This window comes from Neohortaea acidophila (assembly GCF_010093505.1).
Source record: "Neohortaea acidophila strain CBS 113389 unplaced genomic scaffold BDY17scaffold_6, whole genome shotgun sequence".
Lineage (NCBI taxonomy): Eukaryota > Fungi > Ascomycota > Dothideomycetes > Mycosphaerellales > Teratosphaeriaceae > Neohortaea > Neohortaea acidophila.
The window spans coordinates 1,284,533-1,303,348 of NW_022985515.1; the positions used below are offsets into that span (position 1 = coordinate 1,284,533).

Below are 18,816 nucleotides of genomic sequence, written 5' to 3' on the forward strand. Positions count from 1 at the left end.
GTGTTCGCAAACCCCGACGCTCCGACCACAACGCTTGCGCCGGAGGAACATTCAATTCTTGGCCTCAGTCATCCATTTCCGCTGATTAATCCACCACGCGCCGTCCGTGCCGATGACCCGATGTCGTGGATTGAACAACTCGAGGTTGTGGTGGCAATATGGAATCGAGTGACGATTAACACATCAGAATAGCACACCCTAATCATCCACTTCCAACCACTTGGCACACGCCTTGTGATGCTCCCCAAACCTCTTGTCAATCTTCATCACCCGCGCAAACGCCTCCTCGTTCGTCTTGCGCAGGAAATCCCAGAACCCAGCAATGATAAAGTCCGCAAAAGACACCTCTCCCCCCAACACAAACACCCCGCTGTCCTTCTCCGCCAAAATGTCCTTCAACGTCGCAAGGTGAGGCTCCGCGTTCTTCCACGCATTCTCCCCGCCCTTGTCGCTCTTGGCAAACTCGGCCAGCGGCATGCCGAAGCGTTTGGCGCGCGTGGCGTGGAAGTATTCAGCCGAGCGCGGAGGCAGCAAGTCGGGCACGGCGGGCATGAGCAGCGGCGCCAGCGCGCCTTGGCAGCCCAGAACCGTCTGCTGCACGCGGTCAATCAGTTCTCCCTTGTTCGTGTGGAGGGATGGTTGTGGCGCCAGCTTGTCCAGCGTTTCCGCTATCTTGCGCGAGTCCATCACGTAGCTGCCGTCCGGGAAGCGCGCGGCCGGACACGAGTACTCGGCGTTGGGGTTGACGTTGCGATCGTTCGCGGGGATCCCGTATTGCTTGAACTTGTCCGCGATGTCGGGATACTCTGTCCATTCGGTTTTGTAGGGAACGCCTTTGTAGTTCAGTGCCAGTCGGGCCTTCCAGGGATTGAGGGACCAGCATTTCGGGTGGTCGCCCTTGGATGGCAAGTCGAAGAGGATGATTTCAGAGGACATTTCGGTGGAGTGGGTATAGGCACGGTAGGATACAGTTGGGTAGAGTCGAGCAATACGATTGACAAGGGGCATGATGGAGGGTTCACGATTGCAGTCATTGCCGTGCTAAAGTACTTCATTGATGGTGGGGCATGGCGGGGTTGCCTACGTATTATCAATCGAGCCGTGTTAGGGCTGGGGGATTCCACCCCATCACACGTCGTTCCCCATCATGCGTGTGTTGATCATTCACTTGGCCAGAAAAGCCTGGAATGCCTTGTTATCAATCGCAACATTTCCCACCGCCCTCAGCTTCTTCCTGCCCTCCTTCTGCCGCTCCAACAGCTTGCGCCTCCGCGAAGCATCCGCCGCATGCAGTTTCTGCGTCACGTCTTTCCGGAATGGCTTCAGCGTCTCCCTCGCTACGATCCTCTTCCCCGCCACCGCTTGAATCACCAACTCGAACATTTGCCGCTGCACGTGTTCCTTGAACTTCGACACCCATTCCTTGCCCAGTCGTTCGGCTTGCGATGTGTGAATCACGCGTGCCACGGCGTCCACGGGCACTTTGTTGACGTGCAGCTGCAGTTTCGTGATGCTGCTCGGCCGGTAGCCGGCGTCTTCGTAATCCAGTGATGCGTAGCCCTTGGTGGTGCTTTTCAGCTTGCCGAAGAAGTCGTCTACAAGGCGCTCGAGTGGCAGTAGATACTTGAGAATCACCTGAGTGGCCGTGAAGAATGTCAAAGACTCTTGTTCGCCACGATTACTCTCGCAGAGCTCAATGATGCCGCCCAGGTACTCCTCCGGAACGGTAATCGTCGCCATGATGTACGGTTCCTCCAGCCTCTGCACAAACTGATGGAGTTGCGTGGGGTCAGGGAAGAGGTTGGGGTTGGTGACAATCTCTTCCGATTCATCCTTCTTCACCAGTTTGAAGGGCACACTCGGCGGCGTGATGATGACGCTAGCGCCGTGCTCTTGACGAAGGCGATCCTCAAATACGGAGCAGTGTAGCGTGCCTAGGAAGCCCAGACGCCAGCCCGCCCCGAGTGCTTCGCTGCTCTCTTTTGCAATTGTGACGGAGCGGTCATTGAGCGTCACCTGATTGATGCTGTCCTCAAGATGCGCATAGTCGCTTTGGTCGGTGGGGAAGGCCGCAACGAAGACCATGCTTTGCGGTTCTTCGAACCCAGGTAACGGCTCGACTTTTTTCTCGTTGCCAACGGTGGTGTAGGTGTCGCCAATCTTGGCCTCCTGACTTCGCTTCATGCCGGGGTTGAAGAAGATGTATCCCACCTGGCCGGCGCGGAGTCGAGTCTGTGGTGTCTCGAGAGGGTACATGATGCCCACTTCGCCCACAATGTATTCGTTGCCCGTGGCGAAGGAGTAGACTCTATCGCCGGCTTTGACGGTGCCTTCGAAGATTCGGACGAGAAGAATGACGCCTTTGTAATTGTCATACCAGCTGTCCACGAGGAGTAGCTTCAAAGGTGCGCTGTCTGCGCCAGTCGGGGCCGGCACTTGCTCGACGATGTTCGGTAGGACGTGTTCGACGTTGAGCCCGGTCTTGGCAGAAACCATGACCGCATTGGATCCATCCACCTCAAAGTTGTCATAGAGCTGTTCGATGGTACGCTGCGTGTCGGCGGAGGGCAGGTCAATCTTGTTGAGCACTGGCACCAGCTTCAATCCATGGGCAAAAGCAAGGTAAAAGTTGGACACCGTCTGCGCCTGCACTCCCTGCGATGCATCAACGAGCAGCAAGGCGCCGCCGCAACTCGCATAACTCCGACTAACTTCGGCGCGAAAGTCGACATGTCCAGGGGTATCCACCAAATGCAACAAATAGTCTTGTCCCTTGTACTTGTACACCATCGAACACGTCTGCGCCTTCACCGTAATGCCCCTCTCGCGCTCCACATCCAGCTTGTCGAGAAACTGCTTCTTCCCTCCCGGCTCGATGGTGCCCGTGAGCTCCAGCAGTCTGTCGCTAAGCGTGCTCTTGCCATGGTCGACGTGCGCGACGATGCAGAAGTTGCGGAAACGTTCGATGGGGATGTCGGAGATGCGCCGCTCGAGTTCGGATTGGACTTTTAATGGGCCGGCGAGACGTGGGCAGGAGGTGGTGAATCGGCGAGCGGGATGGGTGATGATCGATTGGATGAGGGTGCGAGTCGTTCGCACATGGCTTAACGCGTTATGTGACGTCGAAAGGCATCGTTGCATGACATTCACAGGCGACGAAACGTATTGAAGGGGATGCTGTGGCTTGAGCTGCTCAAAAGTCGAAGTCAAGGGTATCGAATTTCGAGGTCGTTATGTAAGCGGCTTCGGACGTCTACGGCGGAGGCTTGGAGGTTTCGTTGCTGCGCCAACGTCCATCCCTCAAACCTATGGACTTCCCTCTACATAGGTATTCCCCTTCAATTTCACCCCGCGCCAGCATTGACGGCAGACACACATTTATCGAAAGAAATCAAACCGTCTGCCTGCCTCCGCTATCATGCCTTCATCAACTGCGCCCGTGTCGAGCTCCGACAACGCAAAGGTTCACAAACTTCAAATCAAGGGTTCGGCAAAGGTGCGCATACCCTCTACTTCGAATGGTGAAGTGCGCGCATATTGACGTGAGTCTTGTAGCTCGTAACAGAGTTTTTCGAGTATGGCATCAACACCATCCTCTTTCAACGAGGCGTGTATCCTCCGGAAGACTTCTCCGCGTATGTCTCATGTACTACTGCCCCTTACCCGATGATGTACTGACTGTCGCAGTGTCAAGAAATACGGCCTCACGATGATGACGACGGTTGACGACCAGGTCAAGGCGTACATCAAGAAGATCATGGGTCAGCTCAGCAAGTGGATGCAGAAGTCCAAAATCTCCAAGCTCGTCGTTGTCATCACGAGCAAGGAGACGGGCGAGCACGTGGAGAGGTGGCAATTCGATGTGTGTCATGTCATGTCCCTCCATCTCTGAATCGCATGCTAATCCCCAAAAAGGTCAACATCTTTGGGAATGCAGACTCCCAGAAGAAGTCCGGCAAGGGCGCGGCCGACAAGGAGAATTCCTCGCCCGAGACCGCAAATCCACAGCAAACGACTCCCGACGAGAAAACGGAGGCGCAGATCCAACAGGACATCCAGGCTCTGTTTCGGCAAATCACCGCTTCCGTCACCTTCCTCCCGATGCTGGACGGCAACTGCACCTTCAACGTTCTCGTCTATGCCGATGTGGATTCCGAAGTGCCTCTGGAGTGGGGCGACAGCGATGCAAAGGAAGTGAAGAATGCGGAGAAGGTCATGCTGCGCAGCTTCTCTACCAACTCTCACAGAATTGATACGGTGGTGTCTTATCGGTGAGTGTTGGATGCATGGGTATGATGGGAATACGTTTGCTGACCTCATATCTAGCCTTGCCGAATAACGGGGTCGTGTTTGCGCGTGGCCAGGTGTATGGATTCCATCCACGCTGGCATTGCGCCTCAATTGACACAAGCTTCCCGTGAGATCGAGATTCCGCGATACCAACGATAGTGAAGCCATCCAACAACGCAGCCAGATGCACCTAGCCGTGGTGGCTTCGGCAAATCGCAGCCAAACGTGCGCCTCCCGACCGCAAGCTCCACCCACGTGTACAGAGCCCCTAAAAATCTGGGCCACTGCCGAAAAACGGACAAACGCCCGCGAATGTGCTTTGAAACATCCCGAAGGAACGTCACAGGTTTCAGGGGGAGTAGGAGATCCGCACGGCTGGGTCAGGTTAGCCCACAATCCGCCATGGACAGCGGCCTATCCCGACGGCATCTCTAGAATCTATCAATATCCGCGATCCATATCGCTCCACGACTCCACCGATCTCCCCACAACTACGACTCTGCCATCCGCATAGGAACTGCGGCAAACAAAATCTCCTTTCTCCAGCCTCGATCCTCCAAACGTGTCGATGCCGGTATCAGCCTTGCCTTGCGCCACCCGTGCTTGTCAATGCCGTCGACAGCGGGCCTGGCTCTCCGAAGCCTGGTCGACGCGGATGGGTCCCGATATGCTCACCCGCTGCCTCCATTCGGTCTGGACAGCATTAGTACTATTGCTATATTGAGAATGATTCACCCACAAGACTCCCGCATCCCCATCCCCTTTCCCTGCTCTCCTACGCTGCTCTCTCCTTTCCATCAGCCTCTCACAGTCTTGCTGTCTCCTCCTTATCCATCCTGCAGACTTGAGAGATCGATCTGCAAGCCCTCGTTGCTGCTCTCCAATACACTTCCTTCGTTTCCAACCCCCCGCGGACACCTTGCATCATCTCAACATCACATCTCGAGAGCGCTCCACAATGGGCCTGTTATCGTACATCAAGCCGGCGGAAGTCGAGGAGACGCCCAGGAGCAACAGCCATGGCACCATCAAATCCATTGAGAAGTTCATTGGCGACCATCGCCCGTCAAAACACACTCAGGAAGACCTGGCACCCCCTTCCGCCTCAGGATCTCCAGGCCTCTCTCGACCAGCTTCGCTCTACCCAACCGATCAAGCCAGCTTCCCCAGCAACCAATCTACCGACCAAATCGTCGACTTTCACGAAATCAAATGCGACGTCATGGTCAACTGGCTGTACCAGCAACAGATGGAGAGACTCTGGACAGCTGGTGGAGCGGACGAGGGAGTGGTGCTGAAGAAGGCTCGTCAAGCCTACACCTGCTGCCCGGCGGACATGATCGAACACCCCTCCGGCTTCTTCAAGAACGTTGAAGCACTCAATGTGCGAGTGGCAATGACCGTCAACACCAGAGTCATCAAGCTGTTCCTTCACCGCAACGACAAGCCTTATGTTCCCCTCAAGAACGGCTTGCGTCTGCAGGTACTTCCCGACATCTCTGCTCTGCCACGCTGCCAGAAACATCACTTTGCTGCCTTCATCGCCGACCGCGGGATCCTTGTCGTCTGGGACGATGAGCCCCGGCACCTGCTGGACCGCGCACAAAAGATCGAAAAGGCGTTGATGGAGATGATCTGGAACGATGATCCCGACGAAGACTCCGACTACAATCCCGACTCCAGCAGCGGCAAAGACACCACCTCCGAAGAAGGCGACGTGGAGAAGGGCACGCTGGAGAAGCCTCGCAAGATCATGATGTTGATGCCCATCATCTCCGCGTGCACGCTCGGCCTCACCACTCTCGCTCTTGGATCTGGCTTCCGCTCCGTCGCCATCGAGACTGAAATCGACGCTTCCTACGTTCGTCTGGCCTTCTTCTTGGCCTTGCCGGCTGTCGTCTGGCTATCACTCTTCTTCTTCCAGGCTCTTGTCGGCAACGTCGCCCAGATGATTGGACCTGTCAATCAAGTCCATCAGAATACAAAGTTCTACTCCGGCCTTCCACCACGACGCCTCCGTTGTGACGCAGGTCCGCTTCCCCATGTCACCATTCAACTTCCGGTCTACAAAGAAGGACTGCACGCCGTCATCGAGCCCACCGTTCGCTCTTTGAAAGCAGCCATGTCGACGTACGAGATGCAAGGCGGGACTGCAAATATCTTCGTCAATGATGATGGCATGCAGATCGTTCCCGAGGAGGACGCGCGTGCTCGTCGCGAGTTCTACGAAGAGCACAACATGGGTTGGGTCGCTCGTCCGAAGCACAATCCCAAGCCGAAGGAGGGGGAGGAATTGTTCCTCCGTCGGGGCAAGTTCAAGAAGGCTTCGAACATGAACTATGCTATGTGGGTCAGCATGCGTGTGGAAGATATATTGAGGGCCATTGACCGCCACGACGATTGGAGTCAAGATGAAGAGACTGCAGCGTATCAGCAGGCGCTGGCGACTGTTGTTGCAGACGATCAAGGCCGCACTTGGGCTGACGGCGACATTCGCATGGGTGACTACATCCTCATCATTGATTCTGATACCCGCGTGCCGGAGGACTGCTTCCTGGACTGCGTGTCGGAGATGGAGCAGTCTCCCCAAGTTGCCATCATCCAGTACTCCTCTGGAGTGATGAATGTGACGGATTCCTTCTTTGAGCGCGGCATCACCTTCTTCACTCATCTGGTCTACACTCAGATCCGGTTCGCCGTTGCCACCGGAGACGTGGCTCCCTTTGTCGGCCACAATGCCGTCCTCCGCTGGGCCGCCGTGCAAGAGATTGCATACGAGTGTCCCGATGATCATCGCGAGAAGTTCTGGTCCGAGTGCACGGTGTCGGAAGACTTTGACATGGCTCTCCGTCTCCAGACTGCCGGCTATCTCGTCCGTCTGGGTGGATACACCGGCGATGGCTTCCAAGAAGGCGTCTCGCTGACCGTCTACGACGAGCTGGCGCGGTGGGAGAAGTACGCCTACGGCTGCAACGAGCTCATTTTCCACCCTCTCAAGGACTGGTTCCGCTACGGCCCATTCACCAAACTCTTCACCAACTTCCTCAAGTCCAGCATGCCACTGCCTTCCAAGATCACCATTATGGCGTACATCGGCACGTACTACGCCATTGGGTCCGCGTGGATCCTGACCATTGCAAACTACTTCCTCACCGGCTGGTTGAATGGCTACCTCGACCACTACTACCTCGACAGCTTCCGGGTGTACTTCTCCATCATCATCGTCTTCACCGCCATGGGCAACGTCGCGCTGGCAGTGCTACGCTACCGCACGAAGGAAAAGACACTACTGCGCGCCCTGATTGAGAACCTCACCTGGATCCCCCTCCTGACCATCTTCCTCGGCGGCATCTCGCTGCACGTCTCGCAGGCCCTCCTCTCGCACATGTTCAGCATCGACATGAGCTGGGGCGCGACGTCCAAGGAAGCGGAGAACACCACCTTCTTCGAGGAGGTCCCCAAGATCATCCGCAAGTTCAAGTTCACCTTCATCTTCTGCTTCTTGTGTGCGATTATGATGATTGTCATGGCAAGGTTCGCGCCGCCGCTGTGGAGGATTGATTACTTCTTTTCCATCTGGCCGTTGAGCACGATTGTTGTTGCGCACTTTTTCCTGCCGATTGCGCTGAATCCGGGGTTGATGCGGTTTACTTGGTAGGGTTAGTTCGGATGGGGGAGGCGTATGTATTGAAACAGCGGCGGAATAATGGCAGTGCAGGGGTTGGGCGGTAGAGTCTTATGGAGGATGAGTGTAGCAGTCGGGACTATGGCGCGTATGTAGCAATTATGTTGACACTGTGCTTTTGAAATATCTGGATTCTTTCAAGGATCATTGGATTAATCACATTGCTTGCGAGAAGTGTTGTTTGATCTGTGTTGCAGGGACGAGGTGAAGTTCACGATCCGGAGCCGAGGAATTTCAATGCCCAACTTCATCTTCTCGTCTGAGCAATCTTGAAGTGTCTGCGCCAACACATTCCCCCTGCACTACAATGCGGTAAAGCCGAACACCTGGAGACGAACAGTCGTCTCAACTGCAGTCATGGAAGAGCTGCAAACCCGCCACCGCAAAGAGCAGCGCGACCTGCAAAGTCGCATCACGCAGAAGAAGAAGCAGGCGAACAAGAAGACGAGGAAAGGCGTGAATGATGAGTGCGACAGGCTGGAGGCGGAGCTCAAGGAAAGGCAGCAGAGTGAGGTCGCAGCTCTGACCGGAGAAGCCGTGGGCGACGATGTACCGAGCAACGAACTGCTGGACCTGAGCATTGAGGCAGACGCGGAGCCACCGCGTACGAACGGGACTGCCCACGACGATGCGGGGAAGAACGAGCCTGGTGAACACCCAGACACAGCAAGCTCCCTGGGGAGTCAGGCAAAGAAACCGAATCGGCAAAAAGCGAGACTTGCACGAAGAGCAGCGGAGCAGGAAGAGTTATTAAGACAGGCGGCGGAGGAGGCGAAGAGCCTGCCAGATTTGAAGGAGCAGGAGCGGACGAGGATGTTGGACGCCATGAAAGAGCGGGGGATGCAGGAGAAGGAGATCCGAGCGGACGGACACTGTCTCTATTCTGCTGTTGCCGATCAGCTGCATCAACTGGATATTCCACTCGCAGCCACCATCAACGAGACTGCGGCCTACCAAAGCGTCCGAGCAGTGGCGGCGGAGTACATTGAGAAACATCGGGAAGACTTTGAGCCTTTTCTGGAAGAACCATTCCCCGAATACGTTGGGAAGATTCGCAACACTGGCGAATGGGGCGGGCAGTTGGAATTGATGGCTCTCGCAAAGTCGTATGCCACCGACATTTATGTCCTGCAAGACTTTGGCCGGGTGGAGAAGATCGAGTCTGGTGGAAGTGCGAGTGAGAAGACGATGTGGCTTGCGTACTACAAGCATGGATTTGGACTGGGCGAGCATTACAACAGTCTTCGCAAGGCGCCTTGAAGACGGTCTCTGCGATTTGTGGTACACAAAGACTGAAAGCTATGGAAAAGCAGTCTCCGCCGCCATGTCGAGTCCAGTTCGCTACATGCCTGAGCCTGCTCTACGATGGCGCCTGGTGAACATTGACACGACTCAGTGGCATCGACAGCCGTGCGGCTTGTCTGGCAGTTCATTCGTGCGAGACGAGTCCATCGCACCCCATTGAACACTCATATTGCTTGCGCCGATTCACCTATCATGCGGCGTCACACGGTTACTACCTCGTTGCCGACCATGGCGGAGATGGTGGAGAGACGCGGGCGGAGAAGGCTGGGGAGCGGTATTGGTACTGCAGGCGGAGGAACCAGCCGAGTTGACGCGAGTCGCTGCAGAACTATATCCGTATTGAAGCTGTTCTGGAATGCTGCTTGACACTTCTCTATCTCCTCGACTCCAGTTCCGAGTCTTCGGTGTCCAGCCTTGCACAAGACGTACTCGTGAGGAGCAGGCCCAACCACTCAGTAACGTCGAATGCCTCCCACGTGCTATCCCTGCCCTTATCGTTCCTCTTCGCCATGAGTCTCAGACCTCCAAATATATCGATTGCTGTAGACAAGGCGTTGCCAAGTATGTCGATCGCATGTCGGGTTTGCACGTACTAGATCTCTGCTCTCCTTTCGTTTCTGGCGGGTTCCATGTGTTTTAGCGTTCAGCTGAGTCCATCTCCAACTTTCCGCCCGAAATATTGTCCCTCGCACCTGTCATTGATTTGCTTGATGCATACACAATCATGGACCTCTCAAAATGCCCTCCGTTGACTCGTGTTTCGGTGCAAGAGGCGCATCGACGCATCGAGCCATACATCCATCGCACACCGGTCGTCACTTGTCAAACCATCAACACCATCGCTTCGACGCCGCAGTCTGAGAGATCTGAGAACCGCAGTGCAACACCAAACGGAACGCACGCTCTTTCCGATGCTCGTCCAAAGGTGAAGCTCTTCTTCAAGTGTGAAAACCAGCAGAAGATTGGGGCTTTCAAGGCTCGGGGAGCTTTTCACGCACTGGGCCGGCTGATCGAGGAAGATGGCATTGACGAAGTGCGGCGGAGGGGCGTCTGTACGCACAGTAGTGGTGAGGCATACTACCTATCACTTCTCATCAATCGAGCCATCTACTTACTGCGTCACGTATTACAGGCAATCATGCACAAGCGTTGGCCCTCGCCGCAAAGCAATTTAATGTGCCCGCTCACATCGTCATGCCTTCAATCAGCACACCATCCAAGATAGCAGGCACGAAAAGTTATGGTGCCAACGTCATCTTCTCAGGATCAACGAGCGACGAGCGGGAAGCGGTCATTCAACAAGTCATCAAAGATACCGGAGCGACGTTGATTCCTCCTTACGACCATCCCAACATCATCCTCGGGCAGGGAACACAAGCGCTGGAACTTGAACAGCAGGTGGAGGATCTACTGTTCCGAGATTCCAGCCTGGGTGTCCCCGGCAAGCAGAAACTGGACGCAGTCATTGCCCCCATTGGAGGCGGCGGTATGCTTAGCGGCATCTGCACTGCTCTCGCCGGCACTGGGATCATAGTCTTCGGCGCGGAGCCCAACTTTGAAGGCGCAAACGATGCAGAGATGGGGTTGAAGCAGGGAACGCGGATTGAGAAGGTGAAGACGCTGACGATTGCCGACGGCCTGCGCACGCCGGTGGGAGAGATTCCGTGGTCCATCATTTCGGATAAGACAAAGTTGCAAGGGATTTACAGCGTGACGGAGGAGCAGATCAAGAGCGCATTACGACTGGTGATGGAAAGGGCGAAACTCTTCATTGAGCCGAGTGCTGCTGTGCCTTTGGCGGTGGTGCTGTACAACGAGGACTTCCGTAAGCTGGTGGAGGAACAAGCTGGACCTGGGGGGTGGAATGTTGGTGTGATTCTGTCTGGTGGAAATACTACCGTTGAAGCCATTGCAAAGTTATTTGCCGCTTCAGAATCAAGTGAAGAGCGTGCGCAAGGGACGGTTGGGATTGATGGAGAGAGGAAGGCGGAGAATGTTGCTGGGTAACCTTGAGCTGCAGCCTGGAATGCCACTTCAGCCTTCCCATCCTCTTTGTGCCTCGTGTCCCTCCCCCTCCTTTGACTTTGTTCATCCACGTTTCAAAAACAAGAACCATGTCGTCTTCTCTATCCCTCGAGAAACTCGTGGTCCAGCCACCGATTACGGCCAACTCCATCAAAAACTTCGATCAGTCCACTGTGGCCCGCGACGCAGAGGAAACGCGCATCATCGTCCATGCCCGCTTCCCCGAACTCGCCGGGAGGTTCCTCGAACACAAACGAGCGAGAGGCTCTCAACATGAAAAGTCGCTGTACGCGACAGACAAGACCTTCACCTGGAAAGATCTCGTCACCCGGTTGATCGAAAAGCGACCTCTCGTCTTCATGAACGGCACCGACCACACCATGCTACGGGATGGCACGAAGCCGAAGGGAAGAACGACAACCGAGTGGGACCGCAACGGTACTGACGAGCAGCATCTCAACAAGTACCTCACACTGGAAAAATACCTGTCCTACGATGAAATCATGCTGGGGTCATTGATCGGGGTCAGCAGTCCTTCCTACTTCATCAACGACGGCAACAGATATAACCAAGGGCAGGAGGGCAAGGCTGGAACATTCCAACCGCGAGGCGTCATCATTGGCCTGGTGGGTGCTCGCTTTGAACGTGATGATCGGATGGACTCGGTTTATATGCTTGCGAAGGCGGACAACCCACACCAAGACCCTCGACTCACTGGCATTTTCGAGGACTTCTTTGGGGCCAAGAGGCACCCCGAAGCCGATTTCGACAGTGGCATGTACAAGGGCCGGATTCGAATCACGGTGGACATGCTGCTACTGGAAGCGGATGCTCGCGCGAAGCAAGCAGCCAAAACCGCATACACATACGTCGTTGGCCTGGGCCTGGGAGTATGGCAGTATCACAACAAACAGGCCGAGTACTACATCGATACCTTTGCGACTGCCATCGAGGAATTGAGATTGCCGAACACTTCCACGATTGAATTCGCCTGGATCACTGCGCCGAAAGCATGTCAGAGCCGAGTTTCACGTGCTGCAGAAAAGAAAGACATCAAAGTCATCTTCAGCAAGAGAAACCCCGCCGAGAAGCTTGCCAACGACGAGGAGCTGCTGGTGCTGAGCTATGCATGGGATGGTAATGCCTTTCCTGGCAATGTGAGTTTTGCTAGAACCGCTGGTGTGAGCTGCTGGCTAACGTAACGATGTAGGAGTACTGGGAAGGCAGTCTGACGGCGAGTGGCGATCCCGCTGCCGCATGCATGAGTACCATCGGCGAGCTGCACAATCCGGTGGTCAATCCCTTCACCAAACGGATCACTGTCCTGGGAAGGTGAGGTACGATTGGATAGATAGCTGCGAACTTCGAGTCTCAGTACGTCTTATCCATGACAAATTGTCCCAGGGCCGCAAAATCCCTCGTCTCATCCACCATCTCCCACAAGTTCGGCTGCGTGAACACGGCCAGCGTATTGCGTGCAATCGACCCCGCCTTCGGATGCCGTGACCCTCGTACAAAATGAGGCACCGCCTTGAACTTGCCCCGAGTGAGAATCTCCAGCGCCTCGCCCGTCTGAAAGGCCAGACAGTCTCGCGGAATGTTCACTTGCGTCGTCTGTCCTGAGCGGTCTTTGATCCAGAGGCCTGTCTTGGGATCGGGGTGGTTGTCCAGCTCTGGCAAGAGAGGAAGAGTGCCGTCCGCGTGGGGATGAGGAGGATGCGCTGCCTCGTCTACAAACATATTGCTCGTGAGGCCCGTAAGCGCGCCCAGATCCCGATGTGTTGCACACCAGTCGTCGTCAATAGCCATGGCGGAGTCAGGCCGGCCGTCTTTGGGCTCATCTTTCGGTTTCGATGGAAAGTAATGCAGGAGCCTCGCTTTCGTGCACGCACTTCCTCGCACAATCTTCTCCAAAGTCCCGTCTTGATAGTCTTGCAATTTCGCCACGCCGTACCTGTCACAGTTCCGAGCGACAACGGCAGCAACATCGACGATCAGACGGCAGAGCGTCTCAAACGTTTCTTCGAATCCGGGCAAGACACTCTCATCCGGCCAGACGTTTGGTGTGGTAAATTCTGGGACATTGGGATACAACCGCTTCGCCTTGTCTTCCAGTGCGGCATCGTGGATGGGCTGGACATAGTAGGAGCCCTTGTCGGTATCGTATCGGCCATTCGCGAGCGTCTCCTTGCCGCACGACCAGCCTACATTGTACCTCGTCGCTGGCAACTCGACCTTTGCTGTGGAGTAATGTCAGTCGTCTCAGCTCTTGCGCCGCTCAGATAATACCTACACAGCTCATGTGCGGGGAGATTGGCAAGATACGAGGCATAACTCAAGAGACTTCTCCGGAGTTCCACAAAGGCTGGCGGAAGGTCGCTGACGATGATGATGCCCAGTGATTCCGGGCCGAACGCTTCCTCGAGCTGCTGCAGCGAGACATTGCCATTCTCGAGGTCGTTGAGACTCACCGACACCGCGGCTGGGGAGCTGCGTGCTTTGGTGGCCATGATCGTGTTGAGTAGTTGTGGAATGTGGATGGACGATGCCAAGAGAAACCCGGCCGACAAAACTCTATCCTCATTTCCCAGTTGGGTAAGAGTGCAGTCGTTGGGATACAAGTAGAGATGATGCATGGATCACTAGATTCATACATTGGCTATAACATTCATCAAGCAAAGCCCACCGGTATGCAATCCCTGCCGATCTCTGCAAGAAGCGCCGTCGCTAAATTCACTCTCAAATGAAACGAAATCGTATAGAACCCAAATCGCTGCGTTCGGGGAATAAAGTCAAGAATTGCCAAAGAACAGCATTCGAACTTCACAGTCCTCGCTTCCACTTGCGACTCGACTGTCGCTGAGCCAAGCACACGTCACCGGACCCCGGTGCCCAGTAAAGGTGCGTTCGCACTTGCCAGTACGTGGATCCCAGACCTTCATCATGCGGTCCTCGGACCCGGAGATGAGCCGCAAGTGGTCAGCTGCCAAGGCCCAGATGCCTTCGACGTGCCCGAAGAAGGTGCGCAAGCAGGCCTGTGCGCGAGGGGTATGCGAGTTGGTCAGAGGATCGGTGGGCAGCATTTTGAATGTGGTGCTTTCGGTGTCTTGGAGCGCACTCCGCTCGATGGCGTCCTTGTGCTGGTTGAAGTGCACATTCCACAAGCGGATCGTTGAATCCAGCGCTCCCGTCAACATGTAGTGTGGAGGTGCTGGACGCTCGGGTTCTGCCGGCCAAAAGGGCTCCTCCAACGACGCATCTCGCCTGGTGTCGCCGAACGAGTGCTCGTTGCTGCCCGACGCGTTGCTGCTGACATCGTCGTCTCGATCGACTAGACCGTGGATGTTACGGTGCTCGTCGAGTTCGAATTCTGCAGGCAGGGGTAGGACTTGTTGAACTCCTCCTACATGACCTTCGAAGACGCGAATCACGCGCTTGGCGTCCAAGTCCCACAACCGGACGGTCAGATCGTCAGACGCCGAGAATAGTGTGCGAGAGGCCTCGTCCACCTTGACGCTGTTAATCCAGTCGGTGTGGCCGCGGAGGAGGAAGGTTTGTTGAGTTTCGGAATTCCAGACACGAATCGTTTGGTCCATGGAGCCAGACGCGACCCACGGTCCACTGAAATGCAAGCAGGTGATGCCTGCATTGTGCGCTGGGAAGGTTCGGAGACATTGCCCCGTCTTCCAGTTCCACAGCTTGATCGTGTTGTCCAGACTGCCAGTCATCAATTTGCTGTCGTCGAATTGCAAACATCGAATCCCGCTCGTATGGCCTTTCAATGTTCGGATTTCCTTCCCGGTGTGCACATCCCAGACCTTGGCGGTGGTGTCGTAGGAGCCAGTGATGAGGACCTTGTCGTCGAACTGCAAGCACATGACGCCGTTGGTGTGACCTTTGAAGACTTTGGTGGTGAAGCGGCCGTGCTTCCAATTTGTGCCCACTCGGAACCGATCCTTGTACACGTCTTTCCACGGCCGTCGTCTCAGTGGCAGAGGCTCTACGGCGAGGTCGGGGGAGGGAAGAGGGCCATCCTCTCGCGTTGGTGATGAGCGTAGTCGCTTCGTAGAGTCGGGTGATGCTTCGCCCTCTTCATTCGTTCGCTTTCTTACAAGCTGGGATGGTCCTAAAGCTGGAGGCTCAGAGATGTCGGCCAGGGGGTTCGCTGAGGTTTCGGAGATGGGAGTGATGACGGGAGACCATTCATTGATTCCTCGACCGCTCGCGCGAAGTTGTATCTGTCTCTTCTCGATCCTCAATCTCTTCCTCTCCAGCAAAGGTAAACCCCATCCACATTTGGTGCATTTGCGGTCGATGTGTTGCTCGCACATTTTATGCCAGACCACGTCGTCGTCTGCCAGACTCCGCCACCGTCGACTGACTTGCGCTGCCTTGCATAGCGACGTGGTGTCCAAGCTGCAGAGGATTTTGAAGCCCAACTCGGCAGGCAGAGCGGCGAGGAAGTCGACCTTGATCAACTCTCGCACGTTGGCGGAGATGTAGGAGAGTTGGGGGAAGCAGCACTGGGTGAGGATGCCCTGGAGCATGAGATTGCGTTGTTTGCTGGGCGCGGCGGAGAAGAGAGACCAGACATGGGAGATGGCTTGTTGGTCGGTGTGAGAGAGCTTGCCGAGATCTTTTTGCAACAGCGCCATGGAGGGCTCGTCTGCCTGGCGTCGGCACTTCAGATCGGGTCGGTGTCGGTAGCAGTAGGCCGTGTTGGTGATGTCTTCGGGAGAGGTTTCTTTCTGAGGCTGGTTTGCGAGGGCGCTGTACTGCGAAGGAAGGTGGTGGGTGAGGAAGGGCATTACGGTTTCTTCGCCGTCCCTGGCGTTGGAGGAAGGGAGTTTGCCGGAGTCGTTCACATTGCCAGCGGGTTGAAGAGGGTGAGGAGAGCAGGGAGTATGTTCGCGGTGTTCGCAGGCGCAGTCTGGGAGATGTGGTAGGAGAAATGGGCGGATATTGTCATCTTCTGGAGTAGTCCGCGTTGATGTCGTGATCCCTGCTTGATCATCGCGTGCTGATGACATGACCAGTTCCTCTGCCCTTTTGTCGCACTCCGACTGGCGGAGGGGTGGTGAAGGGGGCGTGAGGTATGCGAGGGAGCGAGGCGTGGCGGTGGCGGCGGCTGGCCGCAATAATATCGGCCTTCTTCCTCCTCTCCTCTACGGTGTACCGTTGGACGTGACACGGACGCCGAGGATGGGGTCTCGGCGCACGACGTGTGCCTTTGCGGCAGAAGGCGAAACGGAAGAGGAAGCGGTGGAAGCTGATTGGCGCTGGACGCGGCCTGCGCAACTTGCTCGCGCGATGTCGTGCTGGGGAAAGAGGGTGCGGCAGGGATGGCGTTATTCGTTCTAGCCGTTTCCAGCCCGTCGCTTGTCCTGACTGGTTCTTGCGCGTGTCGAGGGTGCCTGGTTTGGCTCTAGGCAGCTGCGCCTTGGCCCGTGGAGGTGCTGGAAGTCGAGACTCGGCAGCTCTTGCTTTCGGCACTTGGGAATGGCGTTTTGGTTGTGCTCGAGTCGTCGCGAGGACTTCTCCGCTTCTGGGGGAAGGAGCGAAGGAAAACCGTCGCCCCGCCGAAAGTCGGCGCCACTTTTAGTGTCCGCGTGCCGAATGCTAGCGTCAGCCACAGCACGTGGCTGAAAGCTTCGTCCTGATGGCACTATGTCTTTACCGTGTGTGACATGAGCGGAGGAGCAGTATTGGGCAATGTGCCTGGACTGTCCGTGTGGTCATCTGCATTGTGTGCCGACAGGAAACAAGGCGGGATGGGACTGACACGAGGCTACGATCATCATGGATTACGACTCTGACGACTCCGATGCGCAATCCGCCTCTCCTCCTGCATCTCCCAGCGCCAGTCTACACGCCCTTCCATCCGTGGAACAGCTCGTTCACCACTTTGCCGCTGCCAAGCGCTCCCTCACTTCGACTCAGTACATCTGGCGCGCGAACGAGCTCGTCACCAGCTCCCGGACGTTATTGGAAGAGATTGGAGTCCTCAATGCTCGCAATGCATTCGTACGCCGGACGGTAGATGGACAGCTCGACACGTTGGAGGCTGTCAAGAACAGCATTTCTGCGGTTGGCGAGGAGATTGGCGAAGAGTTTCAACGGACTATCGAGAGACTTGATGTGGCCAACGATCGGCTGGAGAGGACGGTGAATGAGCTTCGAAAGACGGTGGTGGATAACTCGCTGCGAAACACATCTGAAGGACAGGGTGACGACGATGAAAGGACGCTCTTCGACTTCATCGACGATACCAATCACACCGATCTCCAAACCTCTCTGCGTGCGTTGATTGACTCCTTTTACGATTCACGCTCTGAGCTGGACGAAAGCGTGGAGAAGCTCAATGGATCTCTGAGGACCATCTCGAATCTCATAACCAACGAAAATCAGTCGAAGCTGTCTCCTGATATCGGCACCATCTACGACGAGCCACCTCTCAGCATGTCTCAAATTTTCCGCGGAATCGAAGACCATGCAGCGGAAATGGCCACTCTGCTTGAGAGTCTTGTCAAGCACTACGACCTATGTGTCACTGCCCTGAAGCATACGGAAGGTGGGGGAGCAGCGGCCAAGAAAGCTGTGCTGCAGGCGGATGAGACGGCGGTGGAGGATGCCAATGTCGTCGAGCAGAGCCTTTATCTGAAGACAGCGCCAGAGCCCATTTCCGAGCAGGAGCGGAGTGATATGCTTCGCGTGCTGGAGAATGATGCTCAGGAGGTAGACGACGTGGCTGGCGAGATCAAGGATCGAAATTTGGAGCAAGAGGGCCTGTACGAGCAACTCACACGACACGTGAAGAGTGCGAGAGCAACGGACGGGAGAATTCGACAAGTCCTCGTGATGCTGCATGAGATGAAGGAAGTCATCCTACCATCACACGTTCATGCCGTCGATACTTTCAAATCATCGTGGCAACGTATCCAGGCGACGATCAACTCGCAAACGGCTGAGCTCTCTTCCCTTAGCGCTTTCTACGATGGGTTTCTCACTGGGTACGCGAAGCTGTTGCGCGAGGTCGACCGACGGCGAGAAGCGGAGAGACAGACTTTGAAAGTCGTCGAGAAGGCCAAGAAGGACTTGAACAGGCTGTTCGACGCTGATCGAGCTATGAGAGAGGAGTTTATGGAGGAGACGGGCAACTTCCTCCCGCAAGGCATCTGGGATGGATTGACGGAAGAGGGGACAAAGTGGGAGATACGAGAGGCGGACAGGGAATAATTCAGAAGACACCCAAACGCTAGCTCATGCCGCCCAACTCCATCGCTAAATTTGATGTCCCATCACGAGGACCATCATCACTTTGAAGCAATGGCCTCGTTCAGCTCCTTGGTCTTTTTCTGCCGCTGCCGCATCTCCTTCATCTCTTCGTCCACAATCTTTTGCACCGCCTTGAAGCTTTGCGCCAGCCCTTGACACACCTGTTGTTCGTATCGTCTGCTCCATGCGGCGCCTGCTCCCAATCCCACCCCATCAGTAGCAGGTGCCTTTTCCGG

General features: G+C 55.7%; 10 protein-coding genes across 10 annotated transcripts; 6 read left to right on the top strand and 4 right to left on the bottom strand.

The window, feature by feature from the left end:
* Positions 1-198: 198 nt before the first annotated feature.
* On the bottom strand, positions 199-936 carry BDY17DRAFT_317377 (uncharacterized protein; the record flags this gene model as incomplete). Its single annotated transcript, XM_033736097.1, has 1 exon — positions 199-936. One exon carries the CDS (start codon positions 934-936, stop codon positions 199-201), a length of 738 nt encoding a protein of 245 aa, XP_033589406.1.
* A 78-nt stretch (positions 937-1,014) lies between these two features.
* On the bottom strand, positions 1,015-3,184 carry BDY17DRAFT_299249 (translation factor GUF1, mitochondrial). Its single transcript, XM_033733870.1, has one exon. It carries the CDS (start codon positions 3,139-3,141, stop codon positions 1,165-1,167), a length of 1,977 nt encoding a protein of 658 aa, XP_033589407.1. The 5' UTR covers positions 3,142-3,184; the 3' UTR covers positions 1,015-1,164.
* Positions 3,185-3,418: 234 nt separating this feature from the next.
* Positions 3,419-4,339, top strand: BDY17DRAFT_325089 (HORMA domain protein; the record flags this gene model as incomplete). The annotated part of the gene is made up of 5 exons (XM_033737300.1): positions 3,419-3,496; positions 3,556-3,635; positions 3,688-3,862; positions 3,916-4,271; positions 4,327-4,339. The coding sequence occupies 5 exons, from the start codon at positions 3,419-3,421 to the stop codon at positions 4,337-4,339; spliced, it is 702 nt and encodes a 233-aa protein (XP_033589408.1).
* Positions 4,340-5,512: 1,173 nt separating this feature from the next.
* BDY17DRAFT_317369 (glycosyl transferase family group 2-domain-containing protein) lies at positions 5,513-7,948 on the top strand (the record flags this gene model as incomplete). The annotated part of the gene is made up of 1 exon (XM_033736094.1): positions 5,513-7,948. The coding sequence occupies one exon, from the start codon at positions 5,513-5,515 to the stop codon at positions 7,946-7,948; it is 2,436 nt and encodes an 811-aa protein (XP_033589409.1).
* Positions 7,949-8,056: 108 nt separating this feature from the next.
* Positions 8,057-9,235, top strand: BDY17DRAFT_317370 (uncharacterized protein; the record flags this gene model as incomplete). The annotated part of the gene is made up of 2 exons (XM_033736095.1): positions 8,057-8,063; positions 8,340-9,235. 2 exons carry the CDS (start codon positions 8,057-8,059, stop codon positions 9,233-9,235), a joined length of 903 nt encoding a protein of 300 aa, XP_033589410.1.
* Positions 9,236-9,907: 672 nt separating this feature from the next.
* Positions 9,908-11,335, top strand: BDY17DRAFT_299253 (pyridoxal-phosphate dependent enzyme-domain-containing protein). The gene is made up of 2 exons (XM_033733871.1): positions 9,908-10,347; positions 10,413-11,335. The coding sequence occupies exons 1-2, from the start codon at positions 10,005-10,007 to the stop codon at positions 11,285-11,287; spliced, it is 1,218 nt and encodes a 405-aa protein (XP_033589411.1). The 5' UTR covers positions 9,908-10,004; the 3' UTR covers positions 11,288-11,335.
* A 59-nt stretch (positions 11,336-11,394) lies between these two features.
* Positions 11,395-12,641, top strand: BDY17DRAFT_325093 (uncharacterized protein; the record flags this gene model as incomplete). The annotated part of the gene is made up of 2 exons (XM_033737301.1): positions 11,395-12,462; positions 12,516-12,641. 2 exons carry the CDS (start codon positions 11,395-11,397, stop codon positions 12,639-12,641), a joined length of 1,194 nt encoding a protein of 397 aa, XP_033589412.1.
* A 35-nt stretch (positions 12,642-12,676) lies between these two features.
* BDY17DRAFT_252014 (uncharacterized protein) lies at positions 12,677-13,815 on the bottom strand (the record flags this gene model as incomplete). Its single annotated transcript, XM_033731216.1, has 2 exons — positions 12,677-13,545; positions 13,599-13,815. 2 exons carry the CDS (start codon positions 13,813-13,815, stop codon positions 12,677-12,679), a joined length of 1,086 nt encoding a protein of 361 aa, XP_033589413.1.
* A 282-nt stretch (positions 13,816-14,097) lies between these two features.
* Positions 14,098-16,113, bottom strand: BDY17DRAFT_317378 (putative sulfur metabolite repression control protein SconB; the record flags this gene model as incomplete). Its single annotated transcript, XM_033736098.1, has 2 exons — positions 14,098-14,340; positions 14,461-16,113. The coding sequence occupies 2 exons, from the start codon at positions 16,111-16,113 to the stop codon at positions 14,098-14,100; spliced, it is 1,896 nt and encodes a 631-aa protein (XP_033589414.1).
* A 606-nt stretch (positions 16,114-16,719) lies between these two features.
* Positions 16,720-18,610, top strand: BDY17DRAFT_167309 (autophagy-related protein 17). The gene has a single exon (XM_033729780.1). The coding sequence runs from the start codon at positions 17,105-17,107 to the stop codon at positions 18,539-18,541; it is 1,437 nt and encodes a 478-aa protein (XP_033589415.1). The 5' UTR covers positions 16,720-17,104; the 3' UTR covers positions 18,542-18,610.
* The last annotated feature ends 206 nt before the right edge of the window (positions 18,611-18,816 follow it).